The sequence below is a fragment of the Oncorhynchus gorbuscha genome, linkage group LG05 (genome assembly GCF_021184085.1).
Source record: "Oncorhynchus gorbuscha isolate QuinsamMale2020 ecotype Even-year linkage group LG05, OgorEven_v1.0, whole genome shotgun sequence".
Taxonomy (NCBI): Eukaryota; Metazoa; Chordata; class Actinopteri; order Salmoniformes; family Salmonidae; genus Oncorhynchus; species Oncorhynchus gorbuscha.
The window spans coordinates 69,677,367-69,693,034 of NC_060177.1; the positions used below are offsets into that span (position 1 = coordinate 69,677,367).

At 40.4% G+C, this 15,668-nt stretch overlaps 5 protein-coding genes across 12 annotated transcripts in view; 3 read left to right on the forward strand and 2 right to left on the reverse strand.

Moving 5' to 3' along the window:
• The first annotated feature begins 137 nt into the window (after nucleotides 1–137).
• Nucleotides 138–2,364, forward strand: LOC124036419 (chronophin-like). The gene is made up of 2 exons (XM_046350990.1): nucleotides 138–1,263; nucleotides 1,397–2,364. The coding sequence occupies exons 1-2, from the start codon at nucleotides 660–662 to the stop codon at nucleotides 1,720–1,722; spliced, it is 930 nt and encodes a 309-aa protein (XP_046206946.1). The 5' UTR covers nucleotides 138–659; the 3' UTR covers nucleotides 1,723–2,364.
• A 580-nt stretch (nucleotides 2,365–2,944) lies between these two features.
• On the reverse strand, nucleotides 2,945–5,463 carry mrps36 (mitochondrial ribosomal protein S36). Of its 2 annotated transcripts, none has more exons than XM_046350995.1 (5): nucleotides 5,130–5,463; nucleotides 4,826–4,918; nucleotides 4,139–4,202; nucleotides 3,362–3,555; nucleotides 2,945–3,133 (listed from the first exon to the last, which is right to left on the reverse strand). In XM_046350995.1, exons 2-5 carry the CDS (start codon nucleotides 4,874–4,876, stop codon nucleotides 3,116–3,118), a joined length of 327 nt encoding a protein of 108 aa, XP_046206951.1. In that variant the 5' UTR covers nucleotides 4,877–4,918; nucleotides 5,130–5,463; the 3' UTR covers nucleotides 2,945–3,115. The 2 variants fall into 2 exon arrangements, with proteins under 2 accessions (XP_046206951.1, XP_046206950.1); XM_046350994.1 differs by having other exon boundaries at nucleotides 4,772–4,918; nucleotides 5,130–5,460.
• A 131-nt stretch (nucleotides 5,464–5,594) lies between these two features.
• On the forward strand, nucleotides 5,595–9,191 carry cenph (centromere protein H). The gene is made up of 10 exons (XM_046350993.1): nucleotides 5,595–5,729; nucleotides 6,045–6,179; nucleotides 6,833–6,888; nucleotides 6,986–7,034; nucleotides 7,151–7,219; nucleotides 7,413–7,469; nucleotides 7,871–7,934; nucleotides 8,142–8,193; nucleotides 8,437–8,597; nucleotides 8,898–9,191. Exons 2-10 carry the CDS (start codon nucleotides 6,058–6,060, stop codon nucleotides 8,991–8,993), a joined length of 726 nt encoding a protein of 241 aa, XP_046206949.1. The 5' UTR covers nucleotides 5,595–5,729; nucleotides 6,045–6,057; the 3' UTR covers nucleotides 8,994–9,191.
• Nucleotides 9,192–9,365: 174 nt separating this feature from the next.
• Nucleotides 9,366–12,787, forward strand: dimt1l (DIM1 dimethyladenosine transferase 1-like (S. cerevisiae)). The gene is made up of 12 exons (XM_046350992.1): nucleotides 9,366–9,553; nucleotides 9,815–9,888; nucleotides 10,085–10,171; nucleotides 10,271–10,332; nucleotides 10,440–10,533; nucleotides 10,636–10,685; nucleotides 11,220–11,343; nucleotides 11,547–11,639; nucleotides 11,773–11,837; nucleotides 11,939–12,002; nucleotides 12,119–12,225; nucleotides 12,326–12,787. Exons 1-12 carry the CDS (start codon nucleotides 9,496–9,498, stop codon nucleotides 12,366–12,368), a joined length of 921 nt encoding a protein of 306 aa, XP_046206948.1. The 5' UTR covers nucleotides 9,366–9,495; the 3' UTR covers nucleotides 12,369–12,787.
• Nucleotides 12,788–13,954: 1,167 nt separating this feature from the next.
• LOC124036417 (kinesin-like protein KIF2A) overlaps nucleotides 13,955–15,668 on the reverse strand; it is a 39,118-nt gene continuing 37,404 nt past the window's right edge. For all 7 annotated transcript variants that reach the window (XM_046350984.1, XM_046350989.1, XM_046350983.1 and 4 more), the window contains one exon: nucleotides 13,955–14,294. In XM_046350984.1, the coding sequence (XP_046206940.1) occupies nucleotides 14,206–14,294 (89 nt within the window). In that variant the 3' untranslated portion in view covers nucleotides 13,955–14,205. The remainder of the gene's footprint in view (nucleotides 14,295–15,668) is intronic.

The window sequence follows — 15,668 nt, forward strand, 5'->3', positions numbered from 1 at the left end:
TGTAAATTCAATACATTTTGTCCACAATCCGGATTTGGGCGAGTGTTCGGCTCGTTCTCGATGCAGTGTGCTGTTGAAATCTACGACCACTAGGAGAAATGCGGTGAAAAGAGTGTCCATGTTACAACCGAACTTTCTGGTTACATTGAAGAGGATCGATTAAAGTCCCCAGGGCCCGTGTAGGCGTGTTTCGGTTGGAAATGGATTGCATTCGATTTGGAACCGGGCTGCCTCCCGGGTGTGAGCCAGGTGCCCCTTTCAAAAGCCACAACCCTTTCAGAGCAAGGGGAACAACTACTTCAAGGTCTCAGAGCGAGTGACGTTACCGATCGAAACATTATTAATGTGCACCCCGCTAACTAGCTAGTCATTTCACACAGATTACCGTTCGATTTGAGAATTGCCCTCCTCCCCGTTTTTTCCCGTTGATGTGAGACGGGCCCGGTGCCCCGCGGCTGAACATAATCGAATCCGCCCATTGTAACAACGTTGGATACAATGCGAACGCTGCAGTTTCATTGGTTTAACATTACAGAAAGGCGTGGTTAAATCTTGTTTATTCTGTTGATTATGAAAGGTCAAATGGTGGTTGAAACCTATGACATTGCAGTAGGTTTTGGCATATGAAAAGGTGAGAAATTGGCTATCTAACGTTAAGAATGGCCGGCGCACGCGCCCTCGGCTTCAAGGGATGTCTGAAGATTGGAGGCTCTCAAATAAGAAATCTGCTTAATGCAAAAGATTTCTTCCTTTTCGATTGCGATGGCGTGATATGGCACGGAGAAGAGGCAATAACTGGTGCCCCTAAGGTGGTGAGTTCTTTGATCAAACACGGCAAAAACGTGTTTTTCGTTACAAATAATTGCACTAGGCCACGTAAGAATTACGTGAACAAGTTCAACCGTCTGGGCTTTACTGATGTTATACAAGAGCAGATATTCAGCTCCTCGTATTGTTCGGCGCTTTACCTGAGAGATGTCGCTAAGGTGCAAGGTAAGGTGTTTGTCATCGGCGGAGAGGGAGTGCGTAATGAACTGTTGCAGGCTGGCATTTCTTTCGTTGGTGACGAAGACGCGCCTGACGACACTATATTTAACTGCGCATTGGCCTCGGATGTCAAAGCGGTCCTAGTTGGACATGATGACAAGTTTACCTTCCTTAAATTGGCCAAAGCCTCCTGCTATTTGCGGGATCCAGAGTGTCTGTTTTTGGCCACTGATGTGGACCCCTGGCACCCGCTGCAAGATGGAAGGATATTGCCAGGTATGTTTCCGATGCTGTGCACTAACTAACCTAGCTAGTAAACTAACTGACTGGTGTGCGTGTGGAAGAGGGGAACAGAGCTAGAGAAAAATAATAGTATGTACCCTATTTCCAACCCCCATCTCTTTCTCAGGTTCTGGGTGTCTGACAGCAGCGCTGGAAGTGGCCACAGGTCGGAAGGCTATGGTGATAGGCAAGCCCAGCCCCTTCATGTTTGAGTGCATCTCCAGCCAGTTCAGAGTTGACCCAGCCCAGTGTCTGATGGTGGGTGACCGCCTGGAGACAGACATGCTGTTTGGGGCCAACTGTGGCCTGGACACCATGCTTACACTCACAGGGATCTCTCAGATGAAGACAGCCCAGGAGTACAGAGACGGTGATCACTCCACAAATCAGAGCTTTGTACCGAACTATGTAGTGGATACCATTGCTGACTTCTTACCTGCTTTTGAGGACTGACTTTGTGTTTCAGATGGTGGTATTGTTGGTTCACCAGTGTTGAGTGACTCTGTCTTATAACTGACTGTTCAAAATATTACTAAGTTTAAGAAAAACAGTTGTAGGATCAGGAGTGAAATGTTACTTCTTTATTCTAGTATTGGTTGTAAGAACTACTCATCCCAGGTAAAGCTGTTTTAACATTTAAAGGTTCTAGCAATCAGGTCTCAATGTTGACATTTTTGGCAGTGCGTGTAGGCCTACTGTAAATATCCCAATGCATTTTTGATGTGTATAGTGGTGTGCTGTGTTTCAGATATCCCTTATTGGTTTTAGAACATGTGAAGATCCATATTTCTGAATGGCCTGTGACCGTTGCAGACTTACCACATTGATGAGGTAATCAATGCACAAATAGTATTGGAGAAACTGAAAACATTTGAAAAAAAGTCTTGAGATAATGACTGTCTTTTCAATGTATTATGATCTTGTAAGTCATTTAATACAACTGGTGCCAGTACTGTCAGTTGAACTATCCCTGTTGTGAACTCCTTTGCTGGTAGACTGAAATGTGAGATTTGACATTCATATTAGACTATTTCCCTTGGGTGTGGTGTTTGACATGTATTGTCAGATCCAATAAATGTATATTTTATATCTGAACACTGTCAATGAATCACTCTAAATACTCAACACCAGACATAAAACCAAGTTAATGTTCTAACATGTATAAGTGTGTTAAAGTCCATTGTTTACTCACTGTGGCACAAATGCCATCTTAAATATAAAGAAAATCACAGGCAATTTCACAGTAATCATTTTAATCATTGTCCAATATTAAACAATCCATTCACTTCTATTATGTATCCTACTTGCTTTGTACCCAAACAAATTTGCACCAGATTAATCCATGTTAATCTGGGCCATGAGAAATGAGCCCTTCATTTTCTTCAGTTGTGGCGTAATTCAGTCTGGTCCTTGTCATAGAAATATGCAACTATCGACAATGTAGTGTAGGGATGGGATAACAGGCTGGTCAATGGTACACAGATGTACTGTTGATGCCAACATTAACCTTCAAGGTTTGAATTGAGGGTGTAAAATAGTGAGCACTGAATGAGGTGGGTGCTGAACAAATAGTATAATTGGAAGATTTACTGTAATGGCTTTTCTTCTAAAATAAAACAATTAAAATGGACCCATTGAAATTAAGGTAGAATCAAGCAAAAAATATCTACAGTCACATCTTTAAAAATAAACTTTATATATACAATTTCAACATGAATAAAATCTTTATTCTGCATGACGTTTAATGAGGTGTTGCAGCAGGTCCTCTTGTTGAAGAACAAAATTAGGCAAAGAAACTGATTTCCACAGATAAGGACCTTGGTTGCATTCACTGAGTCACTAAAGTTCACTCTGGTCCACCACGCTGAAAAATAAACCAGAAGAAGAGTGGTTAGTGAGATCTTAACTATTACAACAGTAAGGTAACAGTTAATGCACTTTGTGTACCCGGGATGTCTTCTGTAACACTACGGGCTGAATTCAAAGCACATATCATACCCATGAGTGTAGCTGTATGTTACCACTTGTTACTTTTTAAAATCAACAATACCACACAATTACAGCACTTCTTCAGCGCCACAAAGGCATTAACCTGAATATAGTCCATCTCTTCTGCTTCCAGTGCTCTCCTGCGGTATCTTTGGGGGAGTTCCTTCACTGTGGCCAAGCTGTCTGGGGTTCCAGGGAGCCGAGTGAGAGGCCCAGGGGGTCTTGATAACGGCAGCGGCACTACAAGTGGAGGTGGACTAGGAGAGCTGACTGCTAATGTTTTCAGAGCCTCTTGGACTGAAACAGAGGAAATGGTTGTTTGTTTTTAAACAATATTAATGTAGCTTTTAAAATCAGTGACTTTGTTTTAAACATCCTTTGTTTTATGTTATTTTACTTTTATTGCTTCGATTAGCACATTCATAGCACTGTTTCTATAATGAAATTGGAAAGGACTAAAATAACCTTTTCCTAAATTACAGTCGTTGGCATTATAAAAAAAAAAATGGAAAATCAAGTCAGTGTTTCCCCTTTTATTTTAAAAGAACCTCATAACAATACCCAGGTTGGCCAACATAATGTCAAACTAACAGAGGACAAATGTTTTTAATGCAGTGAGCTACAAAGTAATATTACAATAGAACATTGTTTGACGCAATTCATACTGCCTATCATGTTCAAGTTAATGCAACTAATCAACATGCAACAAACACATTGATATGCAATAGGCTACATGTTGACGAACAAAGCATAATTGCAAACAGTAGCCGTGTCCCTGAACAGTCAAAGGGTGGAATGTCCTCTTCAATAGGGTTAGCACTATGCATGGACAAACAAAACAATAGCTCGTGCAACATCAAACTGACAAGTTGCTACTCACCATTCGGCCTGGGTACCCCCTCTCTGTTGGGAAACTTGATTAGTGGAGCATGAGGTTTCACAGCCTGAAAGGTAGTCAAATGAAACCAGACAAATTAAAATCAAACACTTAAATTAAAAGTAGTTATGACACACTTGTCTTTTGCAGCCAGCCAGTCCTATATACCATTTAATGCTATGAAGTGAAAACAATGCCATATTGTATTGTAGGCCTACACATGTTTATCATTACTTTGAATAAACTGCATACTGGGAGGCTGCATGGAGATAACTAGCCAGCTAGCTACTGGACAAAATAAATGAGCTAACTAGAGTAAACACTTTGACAGGAAGAACTACTGTCAACTACTACTGATTAATGAACTTGCTATGTATAGCCTTATTTCAACACCAAACCACATAAATCATGTTACACTTATGCCAGTTAGAGTGGAGCTAGTTAGTCAACTTTCATCTATATACTAGCTAACTACATGCTAACATTTTGGAATTTCATGCAGACCAACAAGGGCATTAGCACGGGTAGTTTGCTCGTTAGCTTTGGGGATGCACAGCAATAACATAAATGTCGCTGGTTTCTGACCTTGAAACCGTAACGTCTTACATTAACTAGTCAACGTTTAAATGTACTCACTTGAGTGACAAGAGTTGTTGCAGAGCGATAAATTACCCAGTTAGACAAGCGTACCTGTACAACCCGCCCAACAGTCGCCATTTTGCTACTGACTTTGCCCCCCATGACCTCACGGTTCTTCTTCCGGTTGAAAACAATTCGCAGTTCCTAAAAAGTACCAGAGTATTTGTCATGTGAAAATAACCAAGTCCACTGTATGGAAACCATAGGTTGGGAACAACGGTATGGATGGGATGTGATGCGAATGTGAGCTGTCAAAAAGCTAACCGGGTCACCGGCGGATAACACCGTCACATTCAGAGTCAAATACAGAATAAAATATCTATGTACGGGCTCCAAACCCTTCATAATTTCTTACCTTTGTATAGATGCAGTCAGCTGAAAATAGGCTTTATTATTCGAAATAACAGTAAACGTTCAGGTCAGTTTCTCATGCCATTACTGTCAAACGTGACTTTTGCTTGTACCAACTTGATTTCTAAGAATAACACAAGGAAAATCCTCTTAATCGATTAAAATGCTGGTAGCAGACAAATTCCATCAACCACATTGAGCTACGTAGGGTCCATTGAAAATTAACATTGTTTTATACGTCCAAATAATCAGTATAGAGTATAAGCAATGACAACCGCGGTTAGCAAAAGAAAATAACCGACCGGTACCTTAATTTTACTCCGCCTAGAAAAAAGCGGGGGGATACTGAAGAATTACTTGGTCACGTGGTTAGTCTTAATTTCCTGGCGGTATATTCGATATTGCACCAAGAGCGTATCATCGAGTCGAATTTTAAAGGACGTGACGTTTAACCAATGGAAATAATGTTACGGAAATTGTTAAAATGACTTGTCCAATAGGATTAAACTTCTCACTTCAGTTGAGTAGAAATGTTGTATTGGTTTGCAAGTTAACTGCTAAAGGGAATCCATACATTGTTTGTGTATTGAAAACTAAGAAAAGGGTACGTATTATATAAACGTCTGTATTATATTATTATATTTCAGTTAGTGTTAATGAATTAGTTGCTTTCAAGTTCTTACCCGACATTCCTGTCATTTAGCTGGCTAGCTAACTTTAGCTGGGGTTGTCCGCTTGCCTTTATCTAAGTCGTTCATTGATCATCTCTGGTTTCACTGACTTAGATGGAAATGTAATTACAGAGCTAAACAATTACAGAAAATCATAGCTAAATGTCCTTTCCTTGAGTTGATTGTTCTTCTCTATGGTTCTCTTGACGTTGGCGGTGAACACACTGACTGACACTTTCATTTTCCAGGAAATAATTGAACATGGAGTCCTTGGATAGACTGGAGAACCTTGCCTCAAGTCTTGAGACCATGGCATTGAATGGTTTTCAGGCTACTACGGTTGACAATGGACAGAAGGACAGCTCACCTGCAGAGATGCTAAGGTTTCTCCACAATTCTTATCTATAGATCATTCAATCATTCTGCAATACTTTCAGATGAATATGTATCATTCAGAATGACCATTTAACCAACCCATCTGTCATAGAGTATGTAATACAGGTAACTGCCAAAATAATAGAAACACTTGAGTAAATGAGGGATGCAAAGTATACTGAATCAGGTGCTTCCATCCAGGTGGGGTTTCTTCAGGAAACGTGCCTCAATGAAGGGATGGGATAACCCCTGTACTTCAGCATGAGAACGAAAAGGGCAGTTTTCCTGGAAAATTAGCAGTATTTTCGATCTTCTCAATGGAGCAGTGTGGATAAAGGTACAATTTTGAGCACAGTGGCATATCCCATCCCTGCATTGAGGTACTCTTTCCCAACCAATGTCTCGTGCCAGCTCCATGGTTTCTTAATGTAACCATGACTGCTTTACGATCTCAATGCAGCTCAGAATGGTTGGTATCTTCTGGCAAGGTGCAATTGAAGCTGTTCTGGCTCGTGGAGGCCCAACGCCCTATTAAGAGACTTTATGTTGGCGTTTCCTTTATTTTGGCAGTTACCTATGAATATAGCCGACACTTCTTAACCGACACTTCTTAACAAGACTTGTTATTAAATTCTACATTCATGAGTGTTTCTCCCCTCAGGATGAAAGAACAGATGTCAAATCAATGTTTTGAGATGGCAGTGAAGCTCCAAGCAGGTAAATTACATTACCTTTATTACTGAATTGGGTATGCTGATATACTATGTGACAATAAGACTGTAATTATTTATCAATTTCAAATGTCATTTATCAGGAAAAAGCAAAAGATCTTCTTGCAGTGCATCTGATGCTGAGAAAGACTTGTGAGTGTCTTTAGTTTGCAATATCATCTCATGTAGGCCTATCCATAACCAAATGGAATATTTTCTCAACTCATATTTTGAAAATGTGGATTTCTTTGTCTCTGGGTAATCCACAGGCTGGATTATGCAAATAATTTGGAGGAAGCAAAAATCATTCATTTTAACAAGACATTGGCCTTACACAGGTAACTATCACATTTCTGTATTGATATGTAAAGTAATGGTCTTTCAATCCATTAATTACTAGTGCATTAGTTATGATAATAGTCATGTGTTGCTTGCAAACCCTTTAAGTAGAAGTTTGGAGCATCAGTTCCATTTGGACAGTCTACATTTTTTATTTTTTTTACTGATTATACATTGTGTTGTATTTGTCAGGATGCAGGTGTGGCATGCCATCTCTGAGAAGCTGAAACAGAGTGATCCAGAGGCTGTGTAAGTCCAACAGGAGCAGATTGTAACAGCCTGTTTGCGTCCCAAATGGCACCCAATTCCCTATAGTCCACTACTGTTTACCAGAGCCATATTTACTATATAGGAAATAGGGTGCCAGGAAATAGACCCTGTCTTATTGATAGCAGTTCCTCCTAAACTGGCCTTTGAGAATAAAAATATTATTAACACTACCATTAATATACTTTGGGATTGATTTGAATTTGTTTGTAAAAAATTAAAATACACAAACCACCAATAGTTCAGTTGTTTCCCTACCGACATTGTTATTACACTTTACCTGCCTATACTGTACATAACTAACGTTACCAATTTAAAAACATGTAACTATATATTTTTAGCACTACTTGATGTGGTGTGGGGCCTGTATATTTTTATTCCAGAGCAATGAGGGGACTGACCAGTTGTAGCCTAGACCTTTGTTCAAAGATAAAGACACTTCAGCAGGTGGGTGCATCTGTTTTCAATATGGTTGGAAGTTTTCAACAATCTGATGGTGTGATTGCTATCCAACCGTTTTATAAATGAGAACAGAATGTTTATTGTTTTCATCAGAAAAACGGTGCAGTCATTGGCTTGGCTCTGATGTGGTGTCACCAATTGTTGCAGATTTATGGAATGCTCTTTCTGACCTCTTGTTTGCTTTGTCAAAAGGAATCATGTGAGCTGCAGAACCAAATCACAGATGTTAAAAAGCAGAGGCTAGGTATTACATCACCCACACTTACTGCTTTACCAAGGATGTATAGGAAAGTTCAAATGTATTTTTTGAACCTACTCTTATGAGGGTGTAAGAATTCACTCAATTTTAATGAAGATTAACAATCACTTCTTTAGTGAATGTTTTCGTACTTTGCCTTGTAGTTCAGGAGGATAAGTGACGTGAACAAAATAAAATCCCTCAAGCATATTTTATTATTTGACATACGTTTTATTTATTTTTCTACAGATCTAAAGCGTCTCACTCATGAGAAGATGAAGGAGATGGATGAACTGAAGAGGAAGAGGGAGCACCCAGAGGCAGAGAAGTACAGAAATGTCCTGCAGAAAGGCCAGTCTCATCTGGAGAAGTACCAGAAGATGGCCACCATCACACAGAATGTCCTGCGGGTAAATTGCACTCTATATCTTTAAGAATACAGCTCTTTATTCTTAGGGTGTGTCCCAATAATATCTAATTTCTTTTGAAGTGTGCACTAGATTACTTCGTCTCACAAATCTGAAAGCTTTGGACTCGAATGAATGTCCATGATATTTCTTGTGCCAGTCATTTCCTTCCAAATCAGTAAAGGGATGTGGGGAAGGTTATTTAATTGGGACAGAGCCTTGGTGCCAAGAGGATGGTAGCATTTTACCTGTTCTGTTAATAATGTCAGAACTCATGATGCTATGTTGGATTTTTTTCTCCAGGGGATCATCATTGCCAGTAAAGTGAACTGGAGAGACGACCCCAAATTGAGAGACATCTCCATGATGCTGGAGGACATTCCCATCTCTGAGGAATGAGCTTTCCGCATGGAAGGGAAACATTTCTGTGACATTGTTTATATGTATAATATGTTCAGTTATCAAGGGAGAGGGGGGAGAGATAACATGAACTGATGTTAAGAGCACTTGGTAAAGTGCATAATACACTGCATCAGATATGGACATATTTTTGTAATAAACCATTAGTTGTTTTTACAATAAAAAAACATATTTGTATTGACCATGTGTTTTTATGAATAAAACTGCTGTTCACCAGTTTTGAAATGTAGTAAATGTTTTAGTGAAAGGATGGGAAATAAATTTTATGCATGATGAAATCACAAGTGTATGGCTCTGCCAGTAGATGGCGGTACGCACCACTCGGCAAAGGTTTCTACCATTCTAACCACGGCAGCACATTTCCTGCAGACGTCATAAATCAGGATATTTCGGTTATTTGCACGTGTCGATTTTTTTGTTGCGACGAACAATTTTTGTGTAATTCGTTTTTCTTTGAGAGTGTCTCAAAGTCGATTGAAAAATGCCAAAAGTAAGGGCAGAAAAGAAAACCAGACAACACCAACAGGTTAAAAACCAAGGTTTGTTTCAGCTGTTTCTAGTATCTAGCAGCTAACGTTAGCAGTGGCTTAGTGCCAGTCGGAGCTAGCCAGTTGCAGATACGTTAACAAACGTTAGCTAGTCAGGCTTATGGCGCTATATATATATATATATATAGGCTAGAAAGAAGACACTATTGATCTGGCGTGATTTTATTTAACCATGCGTTTATTGTAAATTTGTTACCTGACTTGCGTAGTTGAATTAAAAACAAAACAACTGTTTATGTAAATGTATTCTAGGGGTCATGTTCAACACTGGCCTTGGTCAACACATCTTGAAAAACCCACTGGTAGTCAATGGAATCATTGAAAAGGTAATGTACTGGTTGTAACCACTTTGTTTACCATTGGTAAAGGTCAAGGATCACAACCACCCCTTCTACAATTTTCATAAGCATGCAAAGAAATGCCTTCACATTTTCAAGCAGCTGTACCCTCTCTGGTCAATATTACATGTTATTGATAGGAAGGCTCACTGACATGTTCCAATTCCGATATCCATGTTGGCAGGCTGCTCTCAGGCCGACAGATGTGGTGTTGGAGGTGGGGCCTGGCACAGGAAACATGACTGTCAAACTGCTTGAGAAAGCCAAAAAGGTGAGAGATTCGTTCTTACTGTCAGTGAAGGTTTGTAGCTAAAGGCTTATTTGAAGCTTCTGGTACTTACTGTTGCTTTCATCTTCCCCATGTCTGAAGGTAGTGGCCTGTGAGTTGGACGGTAGGCTGGTTGCTGAGCTCCAGAAGAGAGTGCAGTGCACGTGAGTACTTGCCATAACTTAGCTACTGAGATACATTTACAATTCCTTAAAAGGGGAGTATAAGTTGAAACTGTGATAGTGACATCTGTGTTCATTGTCTGTAATAGGCCTATGCAAACTAAACTACAGATCTTAGTGGGGGATGTCCTGAAAACAGAGCTGCCTTTCTTTGATGTCTGTGTTGCCAATTTACCTTACCAGGTAAAACTCATCACCCTCAGTAACCAACACTTACCCATTTCAGTATCATAATTCTGACAATAATACATACCTACAGAAACATGTTTCATTGTTGTTTTGCAGATTTCATCACCTTTTGTCTTCAAGTTACTTCTGCACAGGCCTTTCTTTAGGTAAGAGACAAGAGAAGCTGGCTGGTTCCAGAGCTGTCAGACCCCCCCCCCCCCCATCCATTAGTACACTTGGGGGCCAAATGTGAACCTCAAACAGGCATTGGTAGACCAGACTGTTGTGTAAATCATGCATTATTATCAATGTGGGGCGGCAGGTTAGCCTAGTGGTTAGTGCGTTGGACTAGTAACCGAAAGGTTGCAAGTTCGAATCCCAGAGCTGACAAGGTCCAAATCTGTCGTTCTGCCCCTGAACAGGCAGTTAACCCACTGTTCCTAGGCCGTCATTGAAAATAAGAATTTGTTCTTAACTGACTTGCCTGGTTAAATAAAGGTAAAATAAAAAAAGTGAGATATTTAGGGACATTTGAGTGATGTGCATGGATCTCAAGTTGGGATTTAGCCAAATCAAAGTGTGTTTGTCATATGCACAGGATACAGTGTAGTGTACAATGACATGCTTACTCGCAAGCTCTCCTCATAAACAGTGCAACAACTTAAACAACAGCTAAAACCGTTTATTTGGTGTCTTGTCAGATGTGCAGTGCTGATGTTCCAGAGAGAGTTTGCCATGCGTCTGGTTGCCAAGCCTGGAGACAAGCTGTACTGCAGGCTATCCATCAACACTCAGCTGCTGGCTCGAGTAGACCACCTCATGAAGGTCAGTGGGATCTCTTGCTTGCGTCCCAAATGGGCTCTGGTCAAAAGTAGTGTATTATATAATAGGGAATAGGATGCCATTTAGATTTTGGGACAGAACCATTGACTCAGCCATGAAACTGACATTCTGCATGCGGACTATTGTCTTTCTCAGCTATGTTTCATTCTTGCTTTATTCTTAATTCTCATTTCTCTCTTGCTCAGGTGGGGAAGAATAACTTCCGTCCTCCTCCTAAAGTGGAGTCGAGTGTTGTCAGAATAGAGCCTAAGAACCCACCACCTCCTGTTAACTTCCAGGTAAGTGTTAGTTCTGTGAAGGTGATTGTATAAGAGACATGGTTCACTGTCACCTACATGGGAAAGATAGGAGTTTAAATGTTCTGCTGTACAGTAGGTCTTGTGATCAGGTTTGTAATCTTGCCTCCAACAGGAATGGGATGGTCTCGTCAGAATTGCATTTGTGAGGAAAAACAAAACCCTCAACGCAGGTTTCAAGTGAGTACCAAAACAAAGCATATTCAAATCATTCTTGGTCATATCCTGTCAGCCTCAAATGGTTGTGTGAAAAGCTATAGCCTGAAGATGTTTTTTTCCAGGTCCACTGCAGTTGAGCAGCTGTTGGAGAAGAACTACAGGATTCACTGTTCAGTACACAACGTGGTAAGCACACACATGCCAATATTCCACTTATGCAGTCTATATTTTCACATTCTGGATGTGGTTGGGTGATTTATTACTAGTTAACGAGTCATTACATTTGTTTGTTTCTGGAACAGGAAATCCCAGCAGACTTCAGCATCACCAAGAAGATTGAGAGTGTTTTGCAGGAGGCTGAGTTTAGTGAGAAGCGAGCCAGGAGCATGGACATAGATGACTTCATGGTGTAAGTGGAGCTGGACTATTCTTATGTTTGCAGTTTTTTTCTCCTTTAATGTTAATGTTTTTTTTGTTGAGATTCTTCATGTCATCTGTCTTCTATCCAGACTTCTCCACGCGTTCAACTCTGCTGGGATCCACTTTTCCTAACTGGACAGCTGAGGACTTTGTGCAGGAGCGCAATATGGTGGAAACATATCCAGTTGTCAAACCTCCAGTGTTCTTTAAAGAACAGAAACTGGAAGCTTTTATGGATTGAGATCACATCCAAGAGTCATGTGATTGTTTGGATGATAACTACTTTCACTGGCTGGAGGAATGCAGCAAGACACCTCAGACTCATGGACTACCTTCATCATGCCTTTTATATGACCATGAAAGCTGGTGATAAGTGAAATTGTTTGTTTTGCTGAAATGTACATATTTACTAAGCAGTAACAGGTATAGTTGATGTTCATACATAAAACAGGTGACACAAGTACCTGTTGAGATGTGTTCTATGGTCAGCCCTACAGTATGTGCTTGGTTGTCATGGATAGGTTGAAAAATATACTTTGTCAGATGTCTGACTCATGGTTGTTGTGTGAGGAGCCCTGAGCCAATCTTACGCAATTCATGACTGCTTTACCACCATAAATGACCCCAACTCTTCATCGGAAAGACGTAATAGCTAAGATATGCGAAATATATAATGACATAACTTGGGAGTATTCAAACAGGCTTTGCTGCACTATACCCATCTCCCTATGAAGTCTGCCTCTAGATGGTGCCACTTCTGCTGAGTTACAGGGCCAGAGTCACGACAGTCCCACAAACAAAGGACATCACACTGCTTACTACACATCTTGTCATTTAACTAGAGGTTTTCCTACCCATGACGACTGGAAATTAAAGGGCTATATATAATCCGTGTCGTAGCTCGATTGACATTTAAATGCAATATTCACGGTAAACCATGCATGTCGGTGCAATTTTAAATATCAACCGTACTGTAATGGGTTCTGGATTGAATCTAGTCCAAATTTTCATCATACAGTGTTACTTAGCCCTGTAAAATCCAGGTTGTATTTTGACTGCATGTGCATTTGTCAGTTAAGGAGACAGGTTCTATTGGCATTTCAGTGGTGCAGGTCAAGGGTCAAATCAAACAGGACACTGAGCGTTGGGCCAGTAACCGAAAGGTTGCTGGATCAAATCCCCGAGCGGACAAGGTAAAAATGTGTTCCCCAGGAGCTGAAGAGGTGATTAAGGCTGCCACTGAGGGTTTGGGTTAAATGCGGAAGACACATTTCAGTTACCACTGACGAGGTATCCCCTTTACTTCCGCCAGTGTTACATCTGTGGCAAACACAGAAACATACCACTGACTTACTGTTGCGTATTTACTATACATTTGTCTTTACAAAGTTAAATGGGTGAAAAATGACTTTTTACAGTATTAAATAACAGGAGAACAAAACAAACTATAGACAAGGACTGGTAAGACATGAGAACCACAACTAGATTTGACTTCCTCTCAACTCAGGAAATTGAAGAGGAAGGAAAGAAAGACTGGCCCTACAGAGTAATGTATTCTGTACAGTGCCAACTGAGCAGGGAACCAACCACACGCGTTGGAGGCCAACAGAGAGTTGCACATGCATACATGTCAATCAGACCTACCAGAATACACAACACTTGTTGTAGAACCCAAAAGCACAACCAACAGGTCTCTGATGAAGACAAGTCAACAGCCGTTCAATTTAAAGTACATTTTTTTTATTTTTAAATAGAACCGGGCAAAAGAGTAAAAATGTAAAATCAGCTATAAAAGGTATCCAAGGTTGCATTCCCCTTCTGTTATTTCTGATGACATCCGTGGTGAGCCTGATTAGATGAGTCAGTTTGTTTGTGACAGATGTGCCACGTTTTTATAGTCATGTTCCTGTATGTGCCACTGCCCATTCCACACACAAAGACCACACCCCCCTCCCGTGTCAGGTCTGGTCTACAGCAGGGCACGTGGCCTCTTAGGATTGATCTGCTTACTGGCTTGTTCCTCTTCTTGGAGCGACGAGCGGAACGACTTCACTTTATCTGAAAAGAAAGGAGCAGAAAGAGTGGATTAGATATTACTGCTTATTAAAATAATACGATTGAAAACGCTGATACATGCAGAGAGACCAAAATCAACAAAAGAATGAAAGAGGTGGAGAATAATACAAATACACCAGGAGTCAAAATAAATCGCTAATTTTGAGCATGTGGACACCCCTTCAAATTAGTGGATTCGGCTATTTCAGCCACACACGTTGCAGAAAGGTGTACAAAATAGAGTACACATCCATGCAATCTCCACAGACAAACATTGGCAGAAGAATGGCCCGTACTGAAGGGTCAGTGACTTTCAACATGGCACCATCATGGGATGGCAAATTTCTGCCCTAATAGAGCTGCCCCGGTCAACTGCAAGTTATTTTATTGTGAAGTGGAGACATCGAGGAGCAACAGCTGCGAAGAGGCACCCCACACAAGCTCACAGAACAGGATCGCTGATGCGCGTAAAAATTGTCTGTCCTCGGTTGCAACTAGGGTTGCAAATTTTGGGGAATATTCAAAACGTGGAAACTTTCCATGGGAATTAACAGGAATATATGGGAATTAATGTAAATATATGCTAATTAATATAATTTAAAAGTAGATGTTTTTTTGCAATGGATATATTTACCATATCATATGGAGACAGAAACAAACATTTGACCTTATCATAAGTAGACATAATTGCAAATGATTAAATCCTTCCAATATAAATTTAAAAAACAATTCAGTTACAAATGTAACTTTAATTAAGTTGACTCTTCACATCACCAACTACTTCTCTGATAGAGTTCAGTGTGTCAAATCGGAGGGTCTGCTGTCCGGACCCCTGGCAGTCTCTATGGGGTGCCACAGGGTTCAATTCTTGGACCGACTCTCTTCTCTGTATACATCAATGATGTCGCTCTTGCTGCTGGTGAGTCTCTGATCCACCTCTACGCAGACGACACCATTCTGTATACTTCTGACCCTTCTTTGGACACTGTGTTAACCAGAAGGGGACTAGGGTTCCAATTTTGGAACACCCCCCCCCACGTTCAGCTGGAAGGTGGCGCATGGAATGCAAAAATATTCCTACAAATATTTAACCTCCACACATTAACAAGTCCAATGGCTCAAATGAAAGATAAACACCTTGTTTATCTACCCAACAAGTCAGATTTCTAAAATGTTTTAGGGCGAAAACATAGCACATATTTATGTCAAACCACCACCGAAGACACAGCTAATTTGCATAGCCAAGTTGAAAAAAATATGCAATCAACAAATGCAGGATTAAAAGAAAAATAATGCACTAACCTTTTGAAATCTTCATCAGATGACAGTAATATAACATGTTACAACACAGTACATTTGTTTTTTTCAATAATATGC

What these genes read in the sequence shown, in the direction of transcription:
- LOC124036419 (XM_046350990.1), top strand. Translation starts at nt 660, where the DNA reads ATGGCCGGCGCACGCGCCCTCGGCTTCAAGGGATGTCTGAAGATTGGA. An exon ending in AGATGGAAGGATATTGCCAG is followed by an intron (nt 1,264 to 1,396) that starts GTATGTTTCCGA and finishes TCTCTTTCTCAG; the next exon opens with GTTCTGGGTGTCTGACAGCA.
- mrps36 (XM_046350994.1), bottom strand. Translation starts at nt 4,876, where the DNA reads ATGGGGGGCAAAGTCAGTAGCAAAATGGCGACTGTTGGGCGGGTTGTA. An exon ending in CAACAACTCTTGTCACTCAA is followed by an intron (nt 4,203 to 4,771) that starts GTGAGTACATTT and finishes ACTACCTTTCAG; the next exon opens with GCTGTGAAACCTCATGCTCC. An exon ending in GGGGGTACCCAGGCCGAATG is followed by an intron (nt 3,556 to 4,138) that starts GTGAGTAGCAAC and finishes CCTCTGTTTCAG; the next exon opens with TCCAAGAGGCTCTGAAAACA.
- cenph (XM_046350993.1), top strand. Translation starts at nt 6,058, where the DNA reads ATGGAGTCCTTGGATAGACTGGAGAACCTTGCCTCAAGTCTTGAGACC. An exon ending in TCACCTGCAGAGATGCTAAG is followed by an intron (nt 6,180 to 6,832) that starts GTTTCTCCACAA and finishes TTCTCCCCTCAG; the next exon opens with GATGAAAGAACAGATGTCAA. An exon ending in TCTGATGCTGAGAAAGACTT is followed by an intron (nt 7,035 to 7,150) that starts GTGAGTGTCTTT and finishes GGTAATCCACAG; the next exon opens with GCTGGATTATGCAAATAATT.
- dimt1l (XM_046350992.1), top strand. Translation starts at nt 9,496, where the DNA reads ATGCCAAAAGTAAGGGCAGAAAAGAAAACCAGACAACACCAACAGGTT. An exon ending in TCAATGGAATCATTGAAAAG is followed by an intron (nt 9,889 to 10,084) that starts GTAATGTACTGG and finishes CCATGTTGGCAG; the next exon opens with GCTGCTCTCAGGCCGACAGA. An exon ending in TGCTTGAGAAAGCCAAAAAG is followed by an intron (nt 10,172 to 10,270) that starts GTGAGAGATTCG and finishes CCATGTCTGAAG; the next exon opens with GTAGTGGCCTGTGAGTTGGA.